General features: G+C 46.2%; 2 protein-coding genes across 2 annotated transcripts in view; both read right to left on the bottom strand.

The window, feature by feature from the left end:
- Positions 1–7,118, bottom strand: part of LOC140897300 (protein FAM83D) — a 15,691-nt gene extending 8,573 nt beyond the window's left edge. The window contains exon 1 of the mRNA XM_073309747.2: positions 6,523–7,118. Within this exon, the coding sequence (XP_073165848.2) occupies positions 6,523–6,984 (462 nt within the window). The 5' untranslated portion in view covers positions 6,985–7,118. The remainder of the gene's footprint in view (positions 1–6,522) is intronic.
- A 3,177-nt stretch (positions 7,119–10,295) lies between these two features.
- PPP1R16B (protein phosphatase 1 regulatory subunit 16B) overlaps positions 10,296–21,364 on the bottom strand; it is a 103,256-nt gene continuing 92,187 nt past the window's right edge. Inside the window, exons 8-11 of the mRNA XM_073309746.2 lie at positions 20,738–20,813; positions 19,525–19,654; positions 18,494–18,662; positions 10,296–17,756 (exon numbers count right to left, since the gene is read on the bottom strand). Of these exons, the coding sequence (XP_073165847.1) occupies positions 17,235–17,756; positions 18,494–18,662; positions 19,525–19,654; positions 20,738–20,813 (897 nt within the window). The 3' untranslated portion in view covers positions 10,296–17,234. The remainder of the gene's footprint in view (positions 17,757–18,493; positions 18,663–19,524; positions 19,655–20,737; positions 20,814–21,364) is intronic.

The raw sequence follows: 21,364 nt of genomic DNA on the forward strand, positions 1-21,364 counted from the left end.
TGGCCTGAATCAGCAACTTTCCTTTGTGATAAAAGCCCAAGATAAAGAAATGCACAATACCTCGCAACATTTGGAAGTTTCTATGCAGGCATTATGTGACAGAGGTAATCCCTGAAGAAGAGGCCAGCCTCATGTAGTAAATTTGAGTTGTATGCAAGTTACAGCAGACAATTTGATTTCAAGTAGCTCTGGCACCTGTAGAAGAAGTGGGTTTATCCCTAGCAGATAGGATTATCCAGTAACCATGCCCCTACTGAATCTGAGATTTCCAGAATTTGGGTATCAGTGCTATAGTAACATGCTAGGAGTTAAGCCCATTGCTTGAGTACCGTGATGTATTTCTAGCCACCACCACCACATCTGGCCTTTCCCTTCCTCGGTGAGCTACGTGTATGCTTCAACTGGACTAGTCACAAGGTCAAGTTTCTTGTTGTAGGTCCACATCTACATCTAAGCCACACAACTCCAATCCTCCCACTTCCCATTACTGTCAGGTATAAGAATATGGAAAGAGGTGCTGTTTTCCTACTGCATTGGACAGACCAGCAATCCAAGCCAAACACAAGTAGAGCAATGTTTCCATTCACGTATTTTAGATTTTCATAGCCAGGCCTGGCACTTCCTTCCAGCTAGTCTTTAACCACCAAGAAAAATCTGAATCAGGAGCCTGCTATTATTATTGAAGAAGTGTCAGACCACTGGTCCATCTTCTAATCCAATATCCTGCCTTTGGCTGTAGTTAATACCCATAGCTTCAGAGGAAACCCATCCCCAACCTCTATACAGAGCACATAGTACCAAGCCAGGTACACAGTGTTGTACGCTGGGGTGGGAAAGGAAGAAAATAACTTTCTTCCTAACTCAGTTTATGCCCTGAAGTGTGAAATTTAGTGACTGCTTTTAGTGTCGCTACACGTTATTGGTCCTAATTTTATCGAGGCTATTTTTATTAACTTCAACTATAGTAATTGACTGATCTCTTGGGACTGCAAATTCCTTAGGTGGATTACACACCATTTCAAGTCGTTCTCTTTTATTCATTATAAATTCTCTTGTCCTTTTTTCCTCAAGCGATCCCTTTTCCCTCATATTGTAGGGCACCATAAAAAAATCTTACCTGTTACTCGCTCTTTCATAACTTAACACTGATTGACATGGAATCCTGGACCTCAAGACTACACGTCTTTAAAAATTCTGCCCCATAGCACTTGGCCTTTCCTGTTCTATTGTGTTTTGGGGAGGGGGGGATCTTTGTGGGTTGTCATGCACATACAGATCAACAGCTGACCTGACAAATTGCTTTTTTTAAACTCCAAGTTGTATTTTTAAAGTTATTGTTTGTTAGCAACCAAAAGAAGTGTATTCAGAACATGATCCTCCCAGATTAAAAAGCCTGACCTCGCTCACTCCAGAGATGCATTGTCCAAATGCTCATTGTATTCCCTCCCATAATACGCATACCTTCAAATGGCAACCAGAAACCAATTCAAGTTGGCAAAGGGTGGGGTGGAAGGCGGTGTTAGTTTGAGTGTAAGTTACCGGTAAGCAAGAAAAAAAATCCTCCAGGTGCCTGTAAAATACTGTTCAATTATAGAAAAGTCTTGGGGGGGGGGGAAGAAGAGGAGATATTGCTTTTGTCTTCTCAGGTATTGGCCACTGTCAAACCTTGGAGTACAAGGGAGAAAACGAGCAAGACCTTCTCTTTCGGTTGTTTGATGCCTGCTTGGGTCTTAGTAGCATTGTAGGACATCTTGGGCTATGTCTACACTGCAGTAACACAACTACAGCGATGCAGCTGTGTTGCTGTAGGGCCACAGGAGGTATGTCCTACGTTGATGGATGGGCGTTTCTTATTGACGTAGTTAATCCACCTCTCCAAGCAGTCGTAGCTAGGTTGATGGAAGAATTCTATCAACCCAGATGCACCTATACCAGCAGTTAAACTGATGTAGCTATAGCATGCGAGGTGTGAAAAATTTCACAGCCCTGAGTGACGTAGCTAGATCAATCTAATTTTAAGAGTAGACCAGGCCTAAGATACAAGTTATAGGAGCTATGGGGCCCAAAGATCTGGGCACTACTTCAGTAGAGATAAACAGCTATTCTGGAGGTTACGTTACTGTGACAAAACAGGATCTGGCCCATTGCCTCTAGCAATCGTTTTTGATAGAAGTGCATGTTTGTGTGGTGTTTATCAACTAGATTAGGTCTAGGGCATGGTTTAAATGTCTAACTTTAACCAACAAAACCAATACTTTCCCACTGGCTCAGCCTCTAGTGCAAAGCCCAGCTACTGTGCCATGTTCAGCTGCCGAGAAGCCTGCTAGCCCTAGACTCTGCACAGGGGCTCAGTCTTGCTTAGCAGCCTCACTAGTAGACATTGGAGGCAAAGATGAGGGATGTCCCCTTACCTCAGATACTAGCTGCTGAAAAAAAAAAAATGGAGCTTGCTTTCTTCTCCCCATAGCAGAGCCTTCTGGCTGGGGCGGGGAGGGAGCACACCCCCCCAAATGCAGCAGGGCAGAACAAGGAGGACTTCTAGGTCATCCTTTTGCCAGCTTCCCAGTTTTGGCATCTTCAGACCCACCCACCAAGCAGCCAAATGCCTGCCTCTTTTGCTCCCCACAAACATCAGTGTAAAATGGACATTTGACAGTTTCATAGCTGCCTGGGGGGTGGGGAGGGGGGGTCCCACTAGCAGTAGTGAAACTGGCTAGCATCAGGTGAAGTTTAACTCCGGTGCTGCTGAGCAAAACTATGAACATCAGCTGTTTACAGACTAGGGAGTTGAGGGGGGAAAAAAATAATCACAGCATTATGGCCAGAGGGTTGTCTTTGCAGATAAAACCCTATTGCATCAGAGAGGGAAGCTACATGTGCAAGAACTTTGAAAGGCAACATGGCATTTATTAGGGAACTGCAGCTACACAAGACAAATTGGTTAGGAACTTGATATGGGAGCAATTAAGGGTCCATTTGGTTTGGCCAAGACAAACTTCAGCTCATGAGCAGTGGAACGGTTGGATGAAAAGATTTGGAATGTCTTGGCAAGCAGCATAAAGGGAGGATGGAGTTTAATATTTATGTAACTGTGTAACATTGCTAGAAGGGAAAGAATTAATGGTTGTGGCCCAGATCCAAACAGATCCTTAAAAAAATTTCTAAGCTGTTTAAGACTGGACAAGTTTGTGCATGATGTTTTTGATAGGAGATAGTAAGGCAGAGAGAGACCAGTACATTCATAATATATTGTGTAATAGGTTTAGTGTTTTTTAAATTACTTTACCGTTTCCGCAATACAGAAACTATTGCGAATCAAGAAGTGGTTAAATCATTATGACCCTAACACTAAAAATATGTTCTTATTTCTCCTAATCTTTTGACTTTATAATTTGACATTTGTTTTGAAGAGATTAAAGCTCACATTGTGTCATATCAGTGCAGACACACATCCCAATATTCTGGCTAGGATAGCATGTTAGATGCGTAGTCTGTTTTATACAGTAGTACAGCTTGTATGCACGGTTATGTAACAGCTTCCAGTTTCTATAGAAAGTGTGATATTTGACAAGTTACAAATTGAAAGTGACAGACACTACATGCAAAGTAAGGCATATGCACAAGGGGCCATTCAACCTTCACTCTACAATTTCTGACTTCTAAGTGCATTGTTTCCTCAACCTTTATATCATATTAGTGCCAGTTTTAAACAGGTATAATTAACCATATTGCTGGTTAGCATTGCAAGAATAAGTGCAGCAATGACAAGGGCTGGGCATACATTAGATACACGGTCTCATGTGAAGTTTCCTTCTCCTCATAGCAGAAAAGCTGTTCCATTTTGCATAGCGAAGGCCATTACAGTGCTAAAGATGTTCTCCTGCTGTAATCCGCATCAACTGGAGAAGTCAACATCAACAGGTCCATATCCATGCAGCTTATCAGACAGTCCAAGGTTTTAGCCCAGTCACTGGGGCAGTAGTGGTCCCAGCTACACAACATGTTATAACCAGCTCAGAGGACATCTTAGTGATGATCAAGTCCCTGACTCAGACACCTCAATCCAGCCTTGCTCCTTACAAGCAGCACAGGCTGGAAGCATAGTATGAAAGTTGCAGGGAATCCCTTGCCTGCATTCGGAGGCTTATGAGGGTTTGTTTTGCTTTCTTGTACATCAAAGCGTCCTACAGTCATGGTTTGTTTCAGTGCTGCCTTGCCTTCCCCTCCCACTGCCCCAAATTCCCCCTTCTTACAGACATACCCTGAAATACACTAAGGGATGCTTTTCAAACCACGATGTTGGAGAGCATTAGTTAGAACTGGCAAGGGCGACGCAGCCCAAGAGTCTGACTAGCCCCAGGTGTGACATACAAGGGTACAGTCCAGGCCAATGAGTAGCTGTGTTATCCCTGCCCTGTAAAGGGCACCTCAGGTTACAATGCCTTGCTGCTGTAGTCTCCAACCTGGACTGCTCTCAAACAGCCTCCAGAACGTAAATCGCTCCCAGCTATGTCTGTATGCGCTACAGACAACCAGCACACCTTGACTCTTGCCAGCTTTAAAGATTACTCCAGGGTGATCCCAACACACTCCCACATTTCTCCTCAGGAATATATGTCCTGTACTGCCAAGCCCTCTCCTGGACAGCACAAATAGGTTAAGTCCGTTATTCCTTTAAGAGAATAATAGGCAAGGCTCAGATTTTGTCAGGAATATTTTAGTAAAATCACAGACAGGTCAAAGTCTTCCATGGATTTTTGTGTATTGCCATGACCTGTAATTTTTACTAAAAATATCCCTGAGGAAATGGGGAGGAAGGAGGGTCCAACACCCACAGGCACTGGGAGCTCTGGGGGGCCCCGCCACCACTGGACAACAGCAGGGGACCCCTGGCCACCCACAGGGAGTGGCAGCTGTGAGGTTCCCTTGCTGCCTGGAGTTGTGGGGGAGGTTCCCCCACCATCCTCAGCAGGTGGGAGCTGCAGGGTCCCCACCACACCACCTGCGGGGGCTGGGAGCTGCAGGGTCCCCCTGCTGCTCAGGGGCTCGGCCACCAGCATCAGCTGAGAGCTACGCGGCCTGCCAGCTGACAGCTCCAGCCCCGAGGAAGAAAATGTCACAGAGGTCTCTGGAAGTCACGGATTCCGTGACACAATCATAGCCTTAATAATAAGCACACAATTTACTACCCCAAAAGGAAGGTACCCAGACACTTCAACTTGAACATACTGGATTAGATAAAACAAAACGAGTTTATTATTAACTACAAAGTACAAGTAATAAGGCATAAGAGTCAGAAATGGTTACAAGATAAAACACTGCCTAACAAACTATATTAGATTCAAAGCAAAGTTCTCACCACATGCTTTCTGCAGTCATAAGGACCAATCCACAGGTCAGGACTCCTCCCACAGAGTTTAACAGCTGCTTCCTTTGTCTCTTTAGGGGCAGTCAACGTGATGGGCAAGGTCTGTGTATGGGGTGGGGTGTCTTGGGGCCTTTATCTCCTTTTTTATAGTTTCAGTCCCACTCTTGAAAAACATTTCCAGCAGAGACCCAAAGAGACAGTCTATGTGAAAGGATATACCCTGCTTGTTTTTTTTCCACATATGTAAGCGTCCTTTGATTTTCTTCTCTGCTTGATTATTCAGTTTTCAGCTTAAATGCAAATTAAAGCATGCACACATTCCCTCTTTTGTTTAGGACAGACCTGTTTTCTGCCTGTATAGGGCAGTGGGGTTTCAAACCTGTGTTAATAACCCCACACAGAGAAATGTTATAACTTCACATAGAATGTGTGGCCACACTGTACCAGGAATAACACTGACCACCAGAAAAGTATAGGTTTTCAAAGGATACCTCTGGCAAGGCATTCTTTGTACAAAGGTTATTGCAATAATGTGTACAGTATGAACACAGGGATTTATTCGTTCCGTACCAACAACTCACCCTCACTAACTTCCCAGATTAAACAGGTTTCAGAGTAGCAGCCGTGTTAGTCTGTATTCGCAAAAAGAAAAGGAGGACTTGTGGCACTTTAGAGACTAACAAATTTGTTTGAGCATGAGCTTTCGTGAGCTACAACATCCGATGAAGTGAGCTGTAGCTCACGAAAACTTATGCTCAGATAAATTTGTTAGTCTCTAAGGTGCCACAAGTCCTCCTTTTCTTTTTGCCAGATTAAGTACTCACCCAGTCATTAGAGCAAGGGGCTAGAGGTTGCTCACACTGAAGGACACAACGGCAGGGCGGGTTATATTCTAGCCTGCAGCCCAGCTTCCATGGGGTGCTGCTGGAACAGTTTGTATAGCGAGGGTACGGACCGAGCTCTACACCCCTGTACGTGATGGAAACCACTTCCAGCCAGGTGGTGATGCTACACCCGCAGCACCCCCAGTTCCCCAGGCACAGAGGAGCGCTGTGCAGCGCAGCATCCCGCGGGTTTCCCAGGGCAAGGGACGCGGTTCCCGGAGGAGGCGGCGCGGGCAGGAAGGGGGCGCAATGGCCGGGCTGGGGACTCACCTCCCTGGCCGAGCGGATCTGCCTGCGCACCGCCTCCTTGCAGCTGTAGATGGTCTCCCCGAAGCTGGGCTGGAAAAGCGCCTCCACGCGGGTGAGGCCGCGGTACGAGCCGCTGGAGAAGGCCGGCCAGCCCAGCTCCAGCACGGGCGGCTCCACGTCCGACTGCTCGGGGAAGTAGGTGAGCGAGGAGCAGTCCAGCGAGGCGCTGAGCGAGGGCTCGGCCGCCCCGTTCTCGGCCCCGGCCGGCGGCGCGGCCGCCTGGAGGACGGCCTGGATCTCGGGCTCCGAGAGGAAGCCGGGCACCTTCTCCCGGCGCAGGAAAGCGCGGAAAGCGGCGCGGCCGCCCGCCACCAGCTCCTCCAGCGCCAGCCGCTGCGCCTCGCTGTAGAGCTCGGGCGAGCTCGGCTCCCCGCGGGGCCAGCGACCGGGCGCGTCCTCCAGGCACTGGGACTGGTTCGCCATGGGGAGCCGCGGCCGCTGCTAACCACCAGCCCGAGGAGCGGGGAGCTGATCCGAGAGGGGGCAGAGCTGAGGCCGTACGGGGGCCTTTTATAGAGAGTTTGAATCCAAACCAGCTGCCGCGCCGCCGCCACGGATTGGGGAGGCCGCTGCCTCTCCTTCCCCCGCTGTGGTTGGCTGGCTGCTTTTGAATGTGTTTGGCCAAGCCCGCCCCTTCTGCGCTAGGGCGAGCTCGGCCCGCCGCCAGCTCCGGCCGGCTTCTGTGCCCCGCAGGCTAGGCGAGCCAGCCCCGCCGCCGCGCCTGCCTCCGCACGCTCCCTGCTCCTCCGAGGGAAGCAGAGACTGCCCAGAGACTGAGGTGCACTGGGGCCCAGCCAGGGGGTTGAGAGAAGCAGGGGGCGGGCAGGCCGAGGGGAGCCAAGGGGGTCTCAGGGCCCGGCTCCGTGGAGCCATTGTAAAGCCGGCACTGGCCCGGTCACCCCGCGGCTGCTGCTGGGAGGCACGCTGAGCCGGACTGCCCTGAGTTTGGGCAGCAGCACGGGGCAGCCAGGTTTTGGCCTCGACCCCCTGAGCAGTGCCAGGGGCTGGGCTGTGTGGGGAGTCTGAAACATTTTCCCCCTCCCAGGCTGGCTGCAGGCTTTACTTTGCAGCTCTCTCGTCACTGGATCATTTCCAGTTCTCTGTGCTTTTTACTAGGGTTGTTAGACAAGGGCTAAGTGAAAAGTGAATCTGGAAATGTGGACTTATTACTCTTTGCAGAGTCAGACCTGTTCTACTCATGATGAGCTCCTTATTTAGTGGGCTGCGTTTAACAAGCGACAGAGCACGTCTTTATAAACCAAGGAACATACCGTTGTACTATGCCACTTGAAAAGAGGGGTACGGGCAAAGAAGCGAAAGCATCCAAAATCCCCGCTGCCCATCCCCTGTTATGAGCCTGTTGCATTTAGCAGAGGTAGGGGGGAAAGTCCTGAGAGAAAAAAGGGCTAGAAGCTTTAGGTCTGATGAAACACGGAGGCAAATTAATGTTTCAATGGCAGCAAATGGTAGGGAGAAAAGGGCATTACCTTTCTGCAGGGGGATGGGAAGAGGTAGCACAGATTTAAGGGGTCTCTGTTATTTCACTGCCAGCTCCAACTCTGCTAAATGCGAACGCTTTCTCTGCAGACAGCTGCTTCTGCCCTGAAGCTGTGCCTTCACAAGGAAAAGAGGTGTATTTTTCACCTGTGTTAGAACCATAGTGAAGACAAAAAGAAAAGGAGTACTTGTTGACAGGGACACGTTGGAGGGATACAAAGGGGGGCACATGCCCCCCGAGGTGACCTGCATGTTAAGGACAGCTACATTATTCTGTTGCGTCTGCCCCATTGATGACTGGAGATAATTTTTAAGTCTTCTGAAGCTGGAGAATGAGTTCAGGATGGTACAGGCATAGTGAGAAGGATTCTTACATTTGCAGTCCTCTGGAAACAGTGCTTCTGGAATACTGAAAATGAGTCCAAAATCTCATTCTTGATGGGTAGCAATTTAGGCACCATCATTTTGTATGTATAGTTGGGATTATATTTTGCCATGTGCATTATTTTGCATTTAACACTGAATTTCATCTGCTGTTTTCTTGCCAAGTCACCCAGTTTTGTGAGATCCCTTTGTAACTCTTTGCAGTCTGTTTTTGACTTAACTACCTTGAGTAATTTTGTATCATCTGCAAACTTTGCCACCTCACTATTTACCCCTTTTTGCAGATCATTTATGAATATGATGAAGAGCACTGATCCCAGACCAGTACAGACCCCTGGGGACACCTCTATTTACTTCTCTCCTTCTGAAAATGGGCCATTTATTCCTATCCTTTGTTTCATGTCTTTTAACTGGAGTGCCTGGGAATGCTTTCAAGATCACCTAAGGATCCTTAATAAAAGGCTTCCCATTAAATTAAATAATCTTAATCACCCCTTCTTTGTTTATAAACAAACTCCCTGCACCAAGGGCAGAAGTCCTTAGCAATGCCCCCCCCCCCCCCCCCGCGCTTGGGGCGGGGCATGTGACCCTTCCTCCCTGCAGGTAGGTTACCACTGGTTCAACCTACAATTCCTTGTCTTCACTACAGTTTAAACACATTAGTTAACATGGGTGCATTTTTCAGCTGTCAAGCTAACTTTCCTAGTGAAGACAAGACCTTAGTGGCAGTGGAAAACTCCTGTAGCCCTTACGGTGGCTGGATCTGCTGGTATTTGTGATCAAGGGAGGGATGACATACACATCTTCCCTCACTCCAGGTCTTATCTATACAGGAAAGTTATACCGGTGTAACTGTGTGCATGCTCTTCTTCCAATATAAGCCAAGCTGAAAAAAGTGTCCATACAGAATGTTCTACTGGTATAACTAGTAAAACTTTCCTATTAAGACAAGCCTTAAGAGGCTTAATTCCTTTTCTTCCTCTTCTCTCTGCAAGGGTCTGTTCCCAAACTTGCAGAGAGATAATAGCCCCTCTCCTGAAGCAAACAGACAGTGGAATTGATGAAGGACCAGCATGACAGTTGCACATTGGCCTGTTTGTTATGGGGGATGGGGAGGGGTTTGTGATTTTTACTGCTCCTGTTATACCTGTGATGGTTACCCTCAGGCCCCAGTAGAGAGAGCTGCAGCAGTGCTTAATTTGTTATGAAAGAGGTGCCGGTGCTCAAGCAATTATGTTCTGGGGCTTAAGGAATATTTTACTTTTATAACTGATGTGGCAAGCTCAGAGGTGCCTGGGCTCTGACCTGCCAAACCCAGAGGTGCTGGGGCTCAGCCCTGGCACAAATTAAGCACTGAGTCAAACATAACTGCTGAATCCTCAATTGTGGAAGAAAAGGGTGATGGTTCCTGGGTATTTGAGGACGTATGAAAGAAGTCCTTGCTACTGTGGCAACCTGCATGTACAGGATTAATGAGGAGTCCACCATGAGCTCAAAGCTCCATGCAATGTTAAATCTGGTAATTAAGGACACCAGGCCATGGGCTTGAACACTAGTCAATTCCCATCATCCTAAGACCTCACACTTCTGTTGATCATCGGTTGATTTAAGATCACTGCATTTTATCCACCTGCCTAGCTCTTCCAGACACATTATGTTGGCAAAGCCCATGGCTGCATCAGAGGAGGAAACACATTTAGGTACAGTCCACGCAGTGGTGGTACATTGTTATATTAAAAATCAGATGCCATAGATTTCAAACATATTAAGCCAGTAAATAAAGACCCCATCTGCAGTTCCTGATATTATCAAAAGAAATTTAATATATTTTTTTAAATTAAAAAATTCAATCATTCTATTAAAGACACTGAGAAGTCAGATGCTAATACTGTCATACATATCCTGTTGGCATGAGATTTACGTACAGTTTGATATTTAATGCATTGCTTCAACATGTTAAGAAACCATCTTTTCATACTTACAGTAGCAATATGAAGTTAATTCCATACAATATCAAATATCCTTTTTTAAAAAGTTTTAAATATATTACTCTGATTGCCAAAATGCCATTTTTATACACAAAGCTGCTAATACAATATACAGTTCTCTTACATTATTTTTTCACATAAAATACATTTTGTCAAGTTTTATTTGTACATCATTTACTACAGCTCAATGGAGTCATGAATTATTGCAGACAGCTGGGCATCCTTTTGATATGTCCTGGATATGCAGCAGCCGAACCTAGCTGTACCAGGCCTACAAATGCCACTGAAGTTGGTTTACTGCTTCCTTCTCCTGGAAAAAACGACAAAATTGCAGTCTAGATGCTGAGAAGTCAGATAAGGCTCAACTAAGGGTGTATCCACACTGGCTTTTGAAAACCTGTTCTCCACTGGCTCAGGTGGAGGCTGGAGTATAGACTGGGCTCAGGCATGGGACTGAACACCAGATAACTTAAATGCCTGACTCTTCTTTCTAGACCTTCCACCATTGCTACCACCAATAGAACTGCAACAGCGGAGAATTACAAGCTGTAAGTTTGCAGTAGCAGATGCACCCGTAAAGAATCCAAGCATACTCTTCCTGTGTAGGCAACTATACACTGGCAGCTTTACCTGCATGAAGACAGCAGGATCAGGCCTGGAAACTGCTCAGTAACTCCAAACCCCACTTTACAGCCTTAGAAAAATTACAGTGTCGTGTAGTAATGGACTACAGCTCGTAATACTGCCATTGTGTTTGGGCACTTACTGTACAACAATGAAACATTTTTTGTGGACAGAATGTGATGTGCCAACACCATCTGTTAAAATACACAAGGACTTGCATCTCATTGTGTACCCTTATGACCCGAGAAGAACAAAGCTAACCTGGAGTTTTCACCTTACACAAGTTTTCATTTATAAATCAGCCAGTTACTAGTAAGATAATACTTTAGGAAGAACATGTAGTGCTCATAATGCTTGCACCAGGACATCAAAGCTAGAGAAAGAATAAAGATTTTAATGCTGGCACCAGACTTGATGTTGGAATCAAGTCATGGCCAGTGGACAGGAGCCAGAGCTGAAACTCAGGTGTATGCCAGGCCTGAGTATAACTTCAACCATAGCCCCAAACTAACACAACTAGAACTCATTATGCTTTTATTCCAGGTATCACAGGACTGCTGAAAATCTGTTTTATTTCAATTCAAATACAATTTTGGGTGGGAGGGAAGATTCCCTCTCCTCTCACTCGAAAAGCAGAGAAGAGAGATGGGAGAACAAAAGAAGCAAAACAAAACTCTGCAATTCAAATTGAAAAATTTCATAGGAAGTGAACATTTGAAAAAAAGAAGATTTTCCTTTGAAAAGCCATTTTGTCAAAACAGTTGAAGCCAGCTGTACAGAGTAGCCGCATTCTAGTAGCCACGTGCACTTAGCTATTTTTAGCTAGCTTGGTAATACATAGATATACCCATAGACAGGGAGAACACCTCGAGGCAGGCTGACCCCAATTAAGCCACTGAGATCTTTTAAAGAATAGTTCTAGGGCTTCCCCCAGTGGACTATTCCTATTTCAGTATATGACCGATAGTGTTTCAACACAGAAGGCTGCGAGAACAGATGCCCAACATCAAGGTGAAGTGTGCTAAGAATGAGGCTCAATGCAATTTAGGGGATTATAAATGCTCACATCTACCTACAAACTTATCAGCGAAAAGCCACTTTGCATTAACAGAATTCATCATACCCATTGGGTATTGCCCTGTCTCATTATTGCTATTTACCGGAACTCTCCCTGTGACCATCATCCCCTTCCTTCCCTAACACAGGGGAGGCTCTGCCCTGTGTAACATCTCATCAGAGCCCAAGCTAGAACACTAGGCTCAAAACTGTGGAAGAAATTCAGATCCAGCTCCATACTGAGGCCTTGCTCTAAGAGCTCAAATGGGACAAGAAATTTCAACATCTTGAAGGGGAAAGTTTGGATCTAGGTCTGAAATGAGAACCTAACTTTATAGTTCAAGCCCATCTCTAACAATTAATAGCCTATTGCTATGCATATTGCTTGGCTGGATCAAGAGCTGGCAGAGACTGCTCCTAGGCACTATTATGCATCTGAAGAAGGTCCTTTAGCATGGCAGTTGGAGCTCCCTCCAACTCTTCATTAGCTTGCTAGCAACCCTAGGGCCCCAGTATATCATGAAGGCTTGCATGCAGTAAGGTTGTGCCCATACACAACTCTCAGGGTGTGGTAACTAATAACTGGATGATAGCTGGATCAACCTCCTCAAAAGCTTGGGGAAAGGTGGATCTGAAATTTACACCCTGGGCTCATGTCTAAGAAAGCTAGAGTCTGACCGGCTTCCCCACTGATACTCAGATTTTAACAGAGCCAGGCTGCCCTTGCCTACAGGGAACATGTATGAAGGAGAGGATTGTACCAAAGAGGCAGGCTAGACAGCTGTGTAGGCTTTAGGGGGAACAGAGTTTGAATGGTTGGGCCAAGAACAGAACGCTAAAAGAGAAGAAAAAATTTCTACTAACCTAAGTGCTAGACATGCAAATCCTGAGATGGTTTCTATTCTCAACTTTTTAGTGGCACTAAAATCTCCAACAAAGTAGCTGAGTGTCAGCTATTGTACGCCACAAAATAATCAAAGCATCCTACCGGAATGGCCCCCAAGTGCTAGATATTACAGGATTGTAGCTATAGTGCTTTTTAAAAATGAATAAGGACTATATTCTTAAAGGAGGGCACTTGCAATATATCTACAGAAGTGCCTGTGCACCTATCCTACCCGTGAAAACCTGCATTTGCATCTACCAAATAAATACCTGCCGGTGGATTAAGTCCCCATTTTGTGCTCTGAGATATCCATTCGGTGCTTACTATCATCACTTCACACACATGTTGAAGTTGTCTACGCCCTGCCCATGTATCCCTGCTGGTGTCCCATGGCCCTCTGGGCATTCCAGCCAACAAGTCACTTATGCCCTTGTTTGAAAACTTATCCCAAGCTGTCAAATTGATTCACATCCTTAAGTAGCCATGGAAAGGACCCTAGACTGACTATCCCATTCCCAAATCCCTACATGCACCAATGGTAGGTAAAGCTCATCACTGCCCTAGTGCAGCTCCTGGAGCATTCACTAGTTTCTGGCTCTTCTCCATTCTGAGATAAATTGGAGATAAATTACAAGTTATCACCAAGGTTATATTTACAGCCCCAGAGCCATAACAGCCACATTAAGCAGCTCTAAGGCCAATTTTATGGTTGCAATGTTACAGCAGTCCAATTAAGGGAATATTTGTGCAACCTAGAGCATGTAGCATCTCTTCCACATCCCCAATAGTAAAGCCATTGTTGCTTAGTTAGACATCACAACGTTAGCTGGAATAATGAAATCCTGGAGATTATGTTAATCAGAGATGTCATATTGATGCATCAGAGCTATTTGTCTACATTACGCTGGATTCACACTGCTTTAGTGTAGTAACTAACCACTGTCAACGAAAGCAAGCCCCAAACTATATAATTCCATCGCATTCAAGTGTCTGCTTTCTATTGGCTGGAATGAGATGTAAAGCCCAATACTCCTCTCACTTTCACCAGTGTAATCGGACTTCATTGGAGTCACTTCTGATTTATGGCTGGTGTGAGTGAGAAGGAACAGGCCATGACCTGATATCATCTATCACTGGGAATACAGCTCACAGCTGTTCAAAGCTTAGCATCGGCTGCAACTGATGTGCAGCAGCACCAGGATAATTCTGCTCCAGCGATTCTCATTCCTGTGGGGGTAATGGGAAAAGGACATTCCCTAGTAAAAGGGGAACATCTTCATTCCATGATATCGAGGCTAAAGTTGCTAAGACTGTCTCAGAAAACTTGATGTGTTCCATTCCCTGGAACTCTGGGTAACCATATGACACCACCAGACCTACATACACCCTCCAACAGAGTTAGCTGCACAGGACTCTTCAATTATCTGCTCAACTCCTTTAAGTTGGGAGAATAGGAGCTAAGCTCCCTGATGGCCCAATAAAAAACAAACAAACACCCTCTAAGGTTATCATACAAGTTCAAACAATGCATCAGTGGAGTGCCAAGGCAGGCAGGGCATCAGGAAATGGAACAGGAATAGTAGGTCAGCCCCTTGAAAATGGGGCAGGAGTGTCAGGCAGGATCCCTGGGATAATGGGGAGGAGTGACTGGGTATGTTATTAAATACATTAGGAAAAGATGCCTTCGCTGTAACAGACCTTCTGAAATCTGACCTGACTTTCTATCCCCTATGCCAAAATTCTCTTCATTTAGGGAGAAAATGGGAAGGAAGGATAAGTGGACTGTCAGAGTCCAAAAGACTAAAGCGTCAGCCTGAGAGGAAGCTCCAACACCTGCCAATACACCCTGGCACCTTCCTTGTGGTAACAGATGCCCATCTCCCCTGCCTGGGGGTGCAGATACTATAATGTGCAATGTCCTGCCTTCTCCAGCAGAGGGCGAGATGGGCCCAAATCCCTATGCCACTGGATATGGCACTGCAGACACAGGCTCCATGCAAAAAAGTGCGACATCAAATTCAACTCTGAAGTAAACAAAGCAAGGAGTGTGTAAGCCCTCCAGACAACTTGATATGCTGCTTGTACCTAGTGGAGCTCCCTCTTGCTTCCTTTCCCTGATATAAGGATAGTGCAACTCTGGATCCCACCACTGTCAAAAAGCCCCTGTTCATTGTAACACCACACATGTCTCACTAACACACTGCTAATCTCCCTTGTAGAGATGGAACAATGTTTCTAGTTGTGGGATGGCTTCACTAACATGCTGCCTCATCTTTAGGCCAGTGTCTCCTGTTTTCCAAGCCATACACGGTTGAAAGGATAGGTGGGGAGGAGTCAGAGAAGAGAAAAGTACATTTAAAGTCCCTTACCAGAAGGGAATACAGTATTGCTCTCAAATAGCAGCTGAAAAGAGAGGAAGATGCATGGAAGTTCCATGGTCTATGGCAGATGCTTAGCTGGAGCACAGATACAGTGCTGTAAGCAGGATTCTACCCAGTGATGGCTCACGGTGGCAACAGGAACCCAAACAATCCTGCGTTTTTCAAGTTTGGGGCCTACGCTGCACCTATAAGACAAACATTCACAGATGCAGACTGTGTGCAATGGCCCCTTTGTGCAGACAAATATATTGTAGATGCAACTTAAAATATTTTGTGAAGATTTTGCCTGTTTATTCTGGACTGTCGTGTCCAATTCCCTAGAGCTGATGCTCTGCTGATAGGTGCTGTCTCCTTGCTCCTACCATTCAGGTGAGGGTTTTGCTCCCTGAAGGGCAATTGCAGAAAGTGGCCTGCCAATCGCACACCCCTTGTTACACCAAGCCACAGATTCCTCAAATGCAGCCTGGCACACAGTTAACACATGCTGCCGGCTTCCTATCCAACAGCACTTCACTAGACCACTCCAAACTTCATTGCTGCATGCTGGCTTTTGCTCAGTGAAGAAGCCACTTTCTCTCTCATACAAGATAGCTATTTCTGAGCCTTTTGCTGGCAGCTACCGTACTGCTGCTGGTGACCCCAGCATAGGGTCTGGAAAAACACTGGAATGCTGGGAAAAAATGTAAAAAAATTTCCATCCTACTGTGATGCTCAACAACCAAAAGCAACGATTTAGCATTGACACATTTAGATGCTCGAGCAGCTTAGCCCCAAGAACACAGGTTCACACACAAGAGTGTTAAAACCTAGTGAGGCTGGAAATATTTCCATGCCATTTTTACTGGAAGCAGGTATTTCTTTCCCCTTCCTTCCTAATTTAAACAGAGCCCTGCGGTTCTGGCAACCCAAATACAATAGCACTCTGCTAGTGCAGCAGAGACAGAAAGCAACAGAGACCATTCTAGTTTTTAAGCTGAGTGAAGCATAGAGAGTAAAAAGCAGCACCAACAGGGAAGGCGAGATTGTTAAAAATGAATGGATTTCACTAATCTAAGGGTCTTAGTAATACAAGTAATTTGTTCTTATCCCATTACTGACCCTGTCAGTCAGCATTTTATTGCCGGAGTTTATTCTACTGGATTTCCATCAGGAGTTCTGCTTCAAACCCAATGGCGCTGCACAGCCCCTGCTTTCAATTACAGTAGCCCACAAACTGGTTTGCAGCTTTTGACAGTCGGCTGCCACAATGCAGGCATCACACAACTTCCCGAAGTACACGCACTGGGGATGTGCCCAGCTTCACCTTTGTGTAAGCAAACGAAATACACCGAAGTTTCAAAGTCTGCACTTGCAACTCCTGGGCTGTTTGCACAAAGGCAGGGGTCTGACCACACATTCTTGAGGGATACACCTATCACATCCACGAGTGAGAGGCAGGCCCAGTGTGTCGCATTCCAGAAGCTGGGTGGCTCCCAGCAGGAGGCTCAGAAAGGGAGGACTCTAATTCAGATGGTTTTGTCTTTCAAAGACCCTTCATGATTTAGAGTGGAGAGCCCCCCACTGTCCCTTTCATAACACTGCCGTGAGGCAGAGTGGGATAGCTTTTTTTTACTGCACGTGAGGACTTGTACTTCATTTCTCCACTATGGGCCTCACTCTGCCAGCCTTACTCATTTGATTGCAGTGGGGTTACTGGCCGGGTAAGGTACTATTCAAGATGAATGAGGCTGGCACCATCAGGTCCTATGTAACTAAACTGAGTTCTCCCCATGTGGAGATGGAAACAGCCCATCCACAATAATAAAGCTAACCTGGTCACCCACTTTTAGTCTCCTCTGAGGCGAGATATGGATGACACTAGGAAATCCTGCAGCACCCGTGCACTTTCTCCTCCATTTCATCCATGGGAGCTTTGAATTTCAAGAGAGGGGGATCGCCACTGGATGCTGTGTAATAAACCGATGTCCCATTGGAGCTGTAGGGAGAAGTCCTGGAATCAATCAGGTGCTCCTTGGCCTCGCCCCCATTCTCAACTACCCCACTCACGCTGGTGCCAAAGTGGGTGCTGAGGAAGGGGTGGTTAAGCAGCTTAGCTGCAGCCCGCTGCCGCTTCAGTTCAGAAAGTGTTTGATGACTGCGATCCTTGTAGCCACACCAGATTTGCTGAGAGTCGGGGACACCGGGGCTGCTGTAGGGCAGCGCTTGACTTGTATTACAGTCTGGAGCTGTGTGCATTTTCCAGATGTCCCCGTTGGAAACCGAGTACTGGTAACTACTGGCCGGTGTCCTGAGTCCATTCTGGAGGGAGGACTGAGGGTCACTCTGTGTGCTTTTGGTTGCTAACTCAGGAAGGAGCATAGACTTCTCCAGCTCTGAATTCTGTAATGAGAAAACATTAAAGAGAAGCAGCTCCCAGTGTACAAGCCATCCCTTCCACAGCTTTCGAGTCCAGGCTGGTCTCTTTTAATCCATTCCTGCAGCCAAAGAGTAGCAGCAAAGGGGTGAAATTACCTATCCCCCAGCCCTATTATTTCATTAATGTGTGAACTTCAAATCCTAACTGGGACCAGTTAAATATTAACATAGAAGGACAGTTCCACGTTGGCTTTCCTTTTAAAAAACAAGGCAATTAAATGCAAAAAAACCCAAAACCCCACCTTATGTTAGTTCAACATGATGGTAACTGAATTAAATAAAGATAACCAGAGAGTGCAAGATCAAGTTCTTCTAGAAACATTGGCCCATCCACATTGCAGCTACATAATGTCTATTAAATGCACATAAAAATACACACAATTATATGAGAACATGAGTTTTTGCAATTGCCTGTCTTTTTGGGTCAGATTCTGGCCTCATTTATTTTGTTGTGAATCCCACATCATTCCTTTCACTTCTAGAGCAGTACTCCTGATTTACACCAGTATAGCTGGAACCAGAATCTGGCCTTGTATTTAAATGTGTGCCCTTAACATTGTCTTTAAGATAATCTAGGTTCTCACACAACACCCATCACCATAGTGTCCAAGTACTGATAATCAACATGCCCATTCACATCTCTGGTTTCAGCCTCTTTATGAATTTTGATAGGAAAGTAGAACATGAGTTTGGTTCCTTACTGGATCTGTGTTCTCTTGGTCAGATCGAGCCTCCATGATTTCTCCAGCATAGCCTGAGTTTCTCTGTTCTTCCGTTGCTCCCATTTGCTGCCAGACAATGGCCTCCTTTTCATACTCCTTCCTGTAAAGGTTGGTTCGGTCCGAAAGACTTGCCCTCCTCACCACCTTCCTGAAGGAGAGAAGCAGGGAGCAGAGACTTTAGCAAGATGGGGCAGTGAGGGAGCTCCTTCATATCCTCCTTGCACTTTACAGCATCTTCCATCAGTGTCTAGGAGCACATTACAAACATGAATTAAGCCTCAGAGCACCCATGTAAGGTAGAAAAGGTCCCTAACTCTCACGTTACAGGGAGGAAAGGGAAGCATAGAAATGGTAAAGGAATTTTTCAAAGAGGATTTGGGCTCAGAAGATGAGATCTCACATACAGTTCTGCTAGTGGACAGCTTTCCACCCAGCCTCCCCTGGAGCTTTATCCGTTAGTTTTGTTCTAGGAGAGGACCTGTGGACTGGTCCAGTGGAGTTCTGCAGGCCATAGCTTGAGAACTGCTACTCTAAATTCATACAGAAAAAGAATATTCTAGATAGACTGTGTGTTCAGTCAATTTGCAGAAGAGTATCAGGGTTCTGTCCTTATGTTACCTATTGCTATACCTCCACTTTTCCCCACATCTCCAGTCATTAGAGCTATCATGCAAGAAAAGATCTTTTCAAAGCATTAATCAATGATGGAACAAATACCAGTAATTTAGGAGGTGGGAAACTCCCCTATCACCTGCTACGTTTTCCAGCAGTGTCTGATGCACTGCATCATGGAGCCTACTTTTCTAGAAGCAGCACAATCTCCAAAAAAAAGCTCACTGAACAATTGGCCCAGTTTCAGCCTTTTGGAGAGTCCACTGAACTTTAGAGCAGACAGCTTTGTATCTGATTACGCTGCATACTGGGTAGTCTGCTTTCAGGTTTGGGACTGCAAGGGTGCTCTCCAGTCTAGTGTGTGGCATGATCTGCGGGAAGATCAGTTTCGCACTCACCCTCGGCTTCCCGTGCTGGAGGTTCTCCTGCTGAGGGAGGACTTATGCCTCATCTGAGATTTCATGATCACATCATGCTTATGTTTCAGCTCCAACAGTAACACTTTGAACTCCTCTTCTTCACACAAGTCTAAGGCACACACAAACCAAACCAAGCCATGAGCAGGGCTGTACTAATGTAATACACTCAGCTGAATGGAACAGGGGGTATGGGGGCTAGAGGGAGCACGTATGAGAACTACCATAATTAGACTCTCCTGCGCCACCCACAAAGCTGTGCCTTCTTGGTCTTCACAGTTTGGTAGAGATAATGGAATAGAATTGAGAAGGAAAATTTAAGCAGAACAGGAAAGCCAATCCCTAAGGCAATTAGTGGAAGCAGCATTGTCTGGGGCACCTAAAACAGGACTGGAAAAAAGCGCTGGAGAATATTCTGTGGATTTTAGCTCTCCATTGGCCAGAGAGACTGACTCGATCCCTCTCTTCTGTGCAGTGCATCGTACCACACATCACAAAGGGGAAGAGATGTTTTGACCATTGCTTTATATTTTGATATTCTAGAAATGTAGGTTTCAGAAATGTAGGATGACTCTTGGAATCAAATGGAGGTCTATGGGGAAGGGAAGAAGCCTTTTGAGAATTTCTGTATTTAACCAATTCCTGATCCCGTGGACACACAATGACAGGAGGTCAGCAGCTGGGGATAGGACTCTTAGAAATGGAGATTGGAAATAGAGGTATCAGACTTCCCTATCTCCCCCCTTCCCACTCCACACCAAACTGGCTTGGAATCTGGCCACATCAAACCAGGGTAATAAAAACCACATTCTTTGGGCTGCACAGAGTAGATGCAGAAGACCTGAAAAGCAGCAAACCATTCACAGTTCTGCAGCGGACAGGTGGAGGGGGAGCTGGAGATGGGGAGGCTATGTGGGCAGGGGTGTATGGAGGAGAGGCGGATGCTTCAGGAGCAAAGGTAACATTTTCAAAAGCACTGAAGTGACTGAAAGGCACTTACACTCTTAAGTCCCATTGACTTTCAATGGGACGTATGCTTTTAAGTCACTTGAAAAAAAAATCACACTTTTAAAAATTTCAGCCCTGAACTCCAGCAGGCTCAGAGACTCCCTGGTTGCTTTGTGCTGTTTGGAGAAATCCCAGGGATTTAGCCAAGATTAGAAATACCCTTACAAAGGAGAGAATTTGAACTCACCTATTGGCATCTCATCAAAGGCCGTCCTGGCACTCAGGCTGGCCCCATGGGACACCAGCAACTCTGCCATCTGCATCTGCAGCAAGGGAAATAAAGCAATATTCACAGCCCTGGTTTAGGCAATCAGTAACTGCATGTGATCTAAGGGACCAAGCAAGCTATGGAACAGTGGCGTGCGTGATCCACTGACACCAGGATCTCCAGCTGTGCTGGTGGGTGTATGAGTGTTCTCCACGCAAGAGACTAAGCACAGTTCCTACCAGCTCAACCACTGGGAGATTTCCCACCAGCTCTCCCAGGGAAAGCTGCTCACTTAGAATCACCAGGGTCTTAGGGAGACTCTGAGCTTAGATACTTCCCCCACACCCGCCCAATGCATCCAGCCCATGGGCGGGGACCCCACAATTGGGAGTAAATCCACTCCATGTCTACTTGCCAGGATGGCAGTGTGTCCATCGGCAATGGTCTCTGGCACGCATACCCTAAGGAACGGTACTAGCAGATAGGGATCCATCAGATGTGGGAGTTGGAGGGGAAAATACTAGGAACAAATCAATTCCTTGTATGTACATGTACAGGCAAAGAACACACTCCAACCCTCCAACGCTGGCACAGTGAGATTCCCTG

Source organism: Lepidochelys kempii, chromosome 13, assembly GCF_965140285.1.
Source record: "Lepidochelys kempii isolate rLepKem1 chromosome 13, rLepKem1.hap1, whole genome shotgun sequence".
In the NCBI taxonomy this organism is placed as follows: Eukaryota; Metazoa; Chordata; order Testudines; family Cheloniidae; genus Lepidochelys; species Lepidochelys kempii.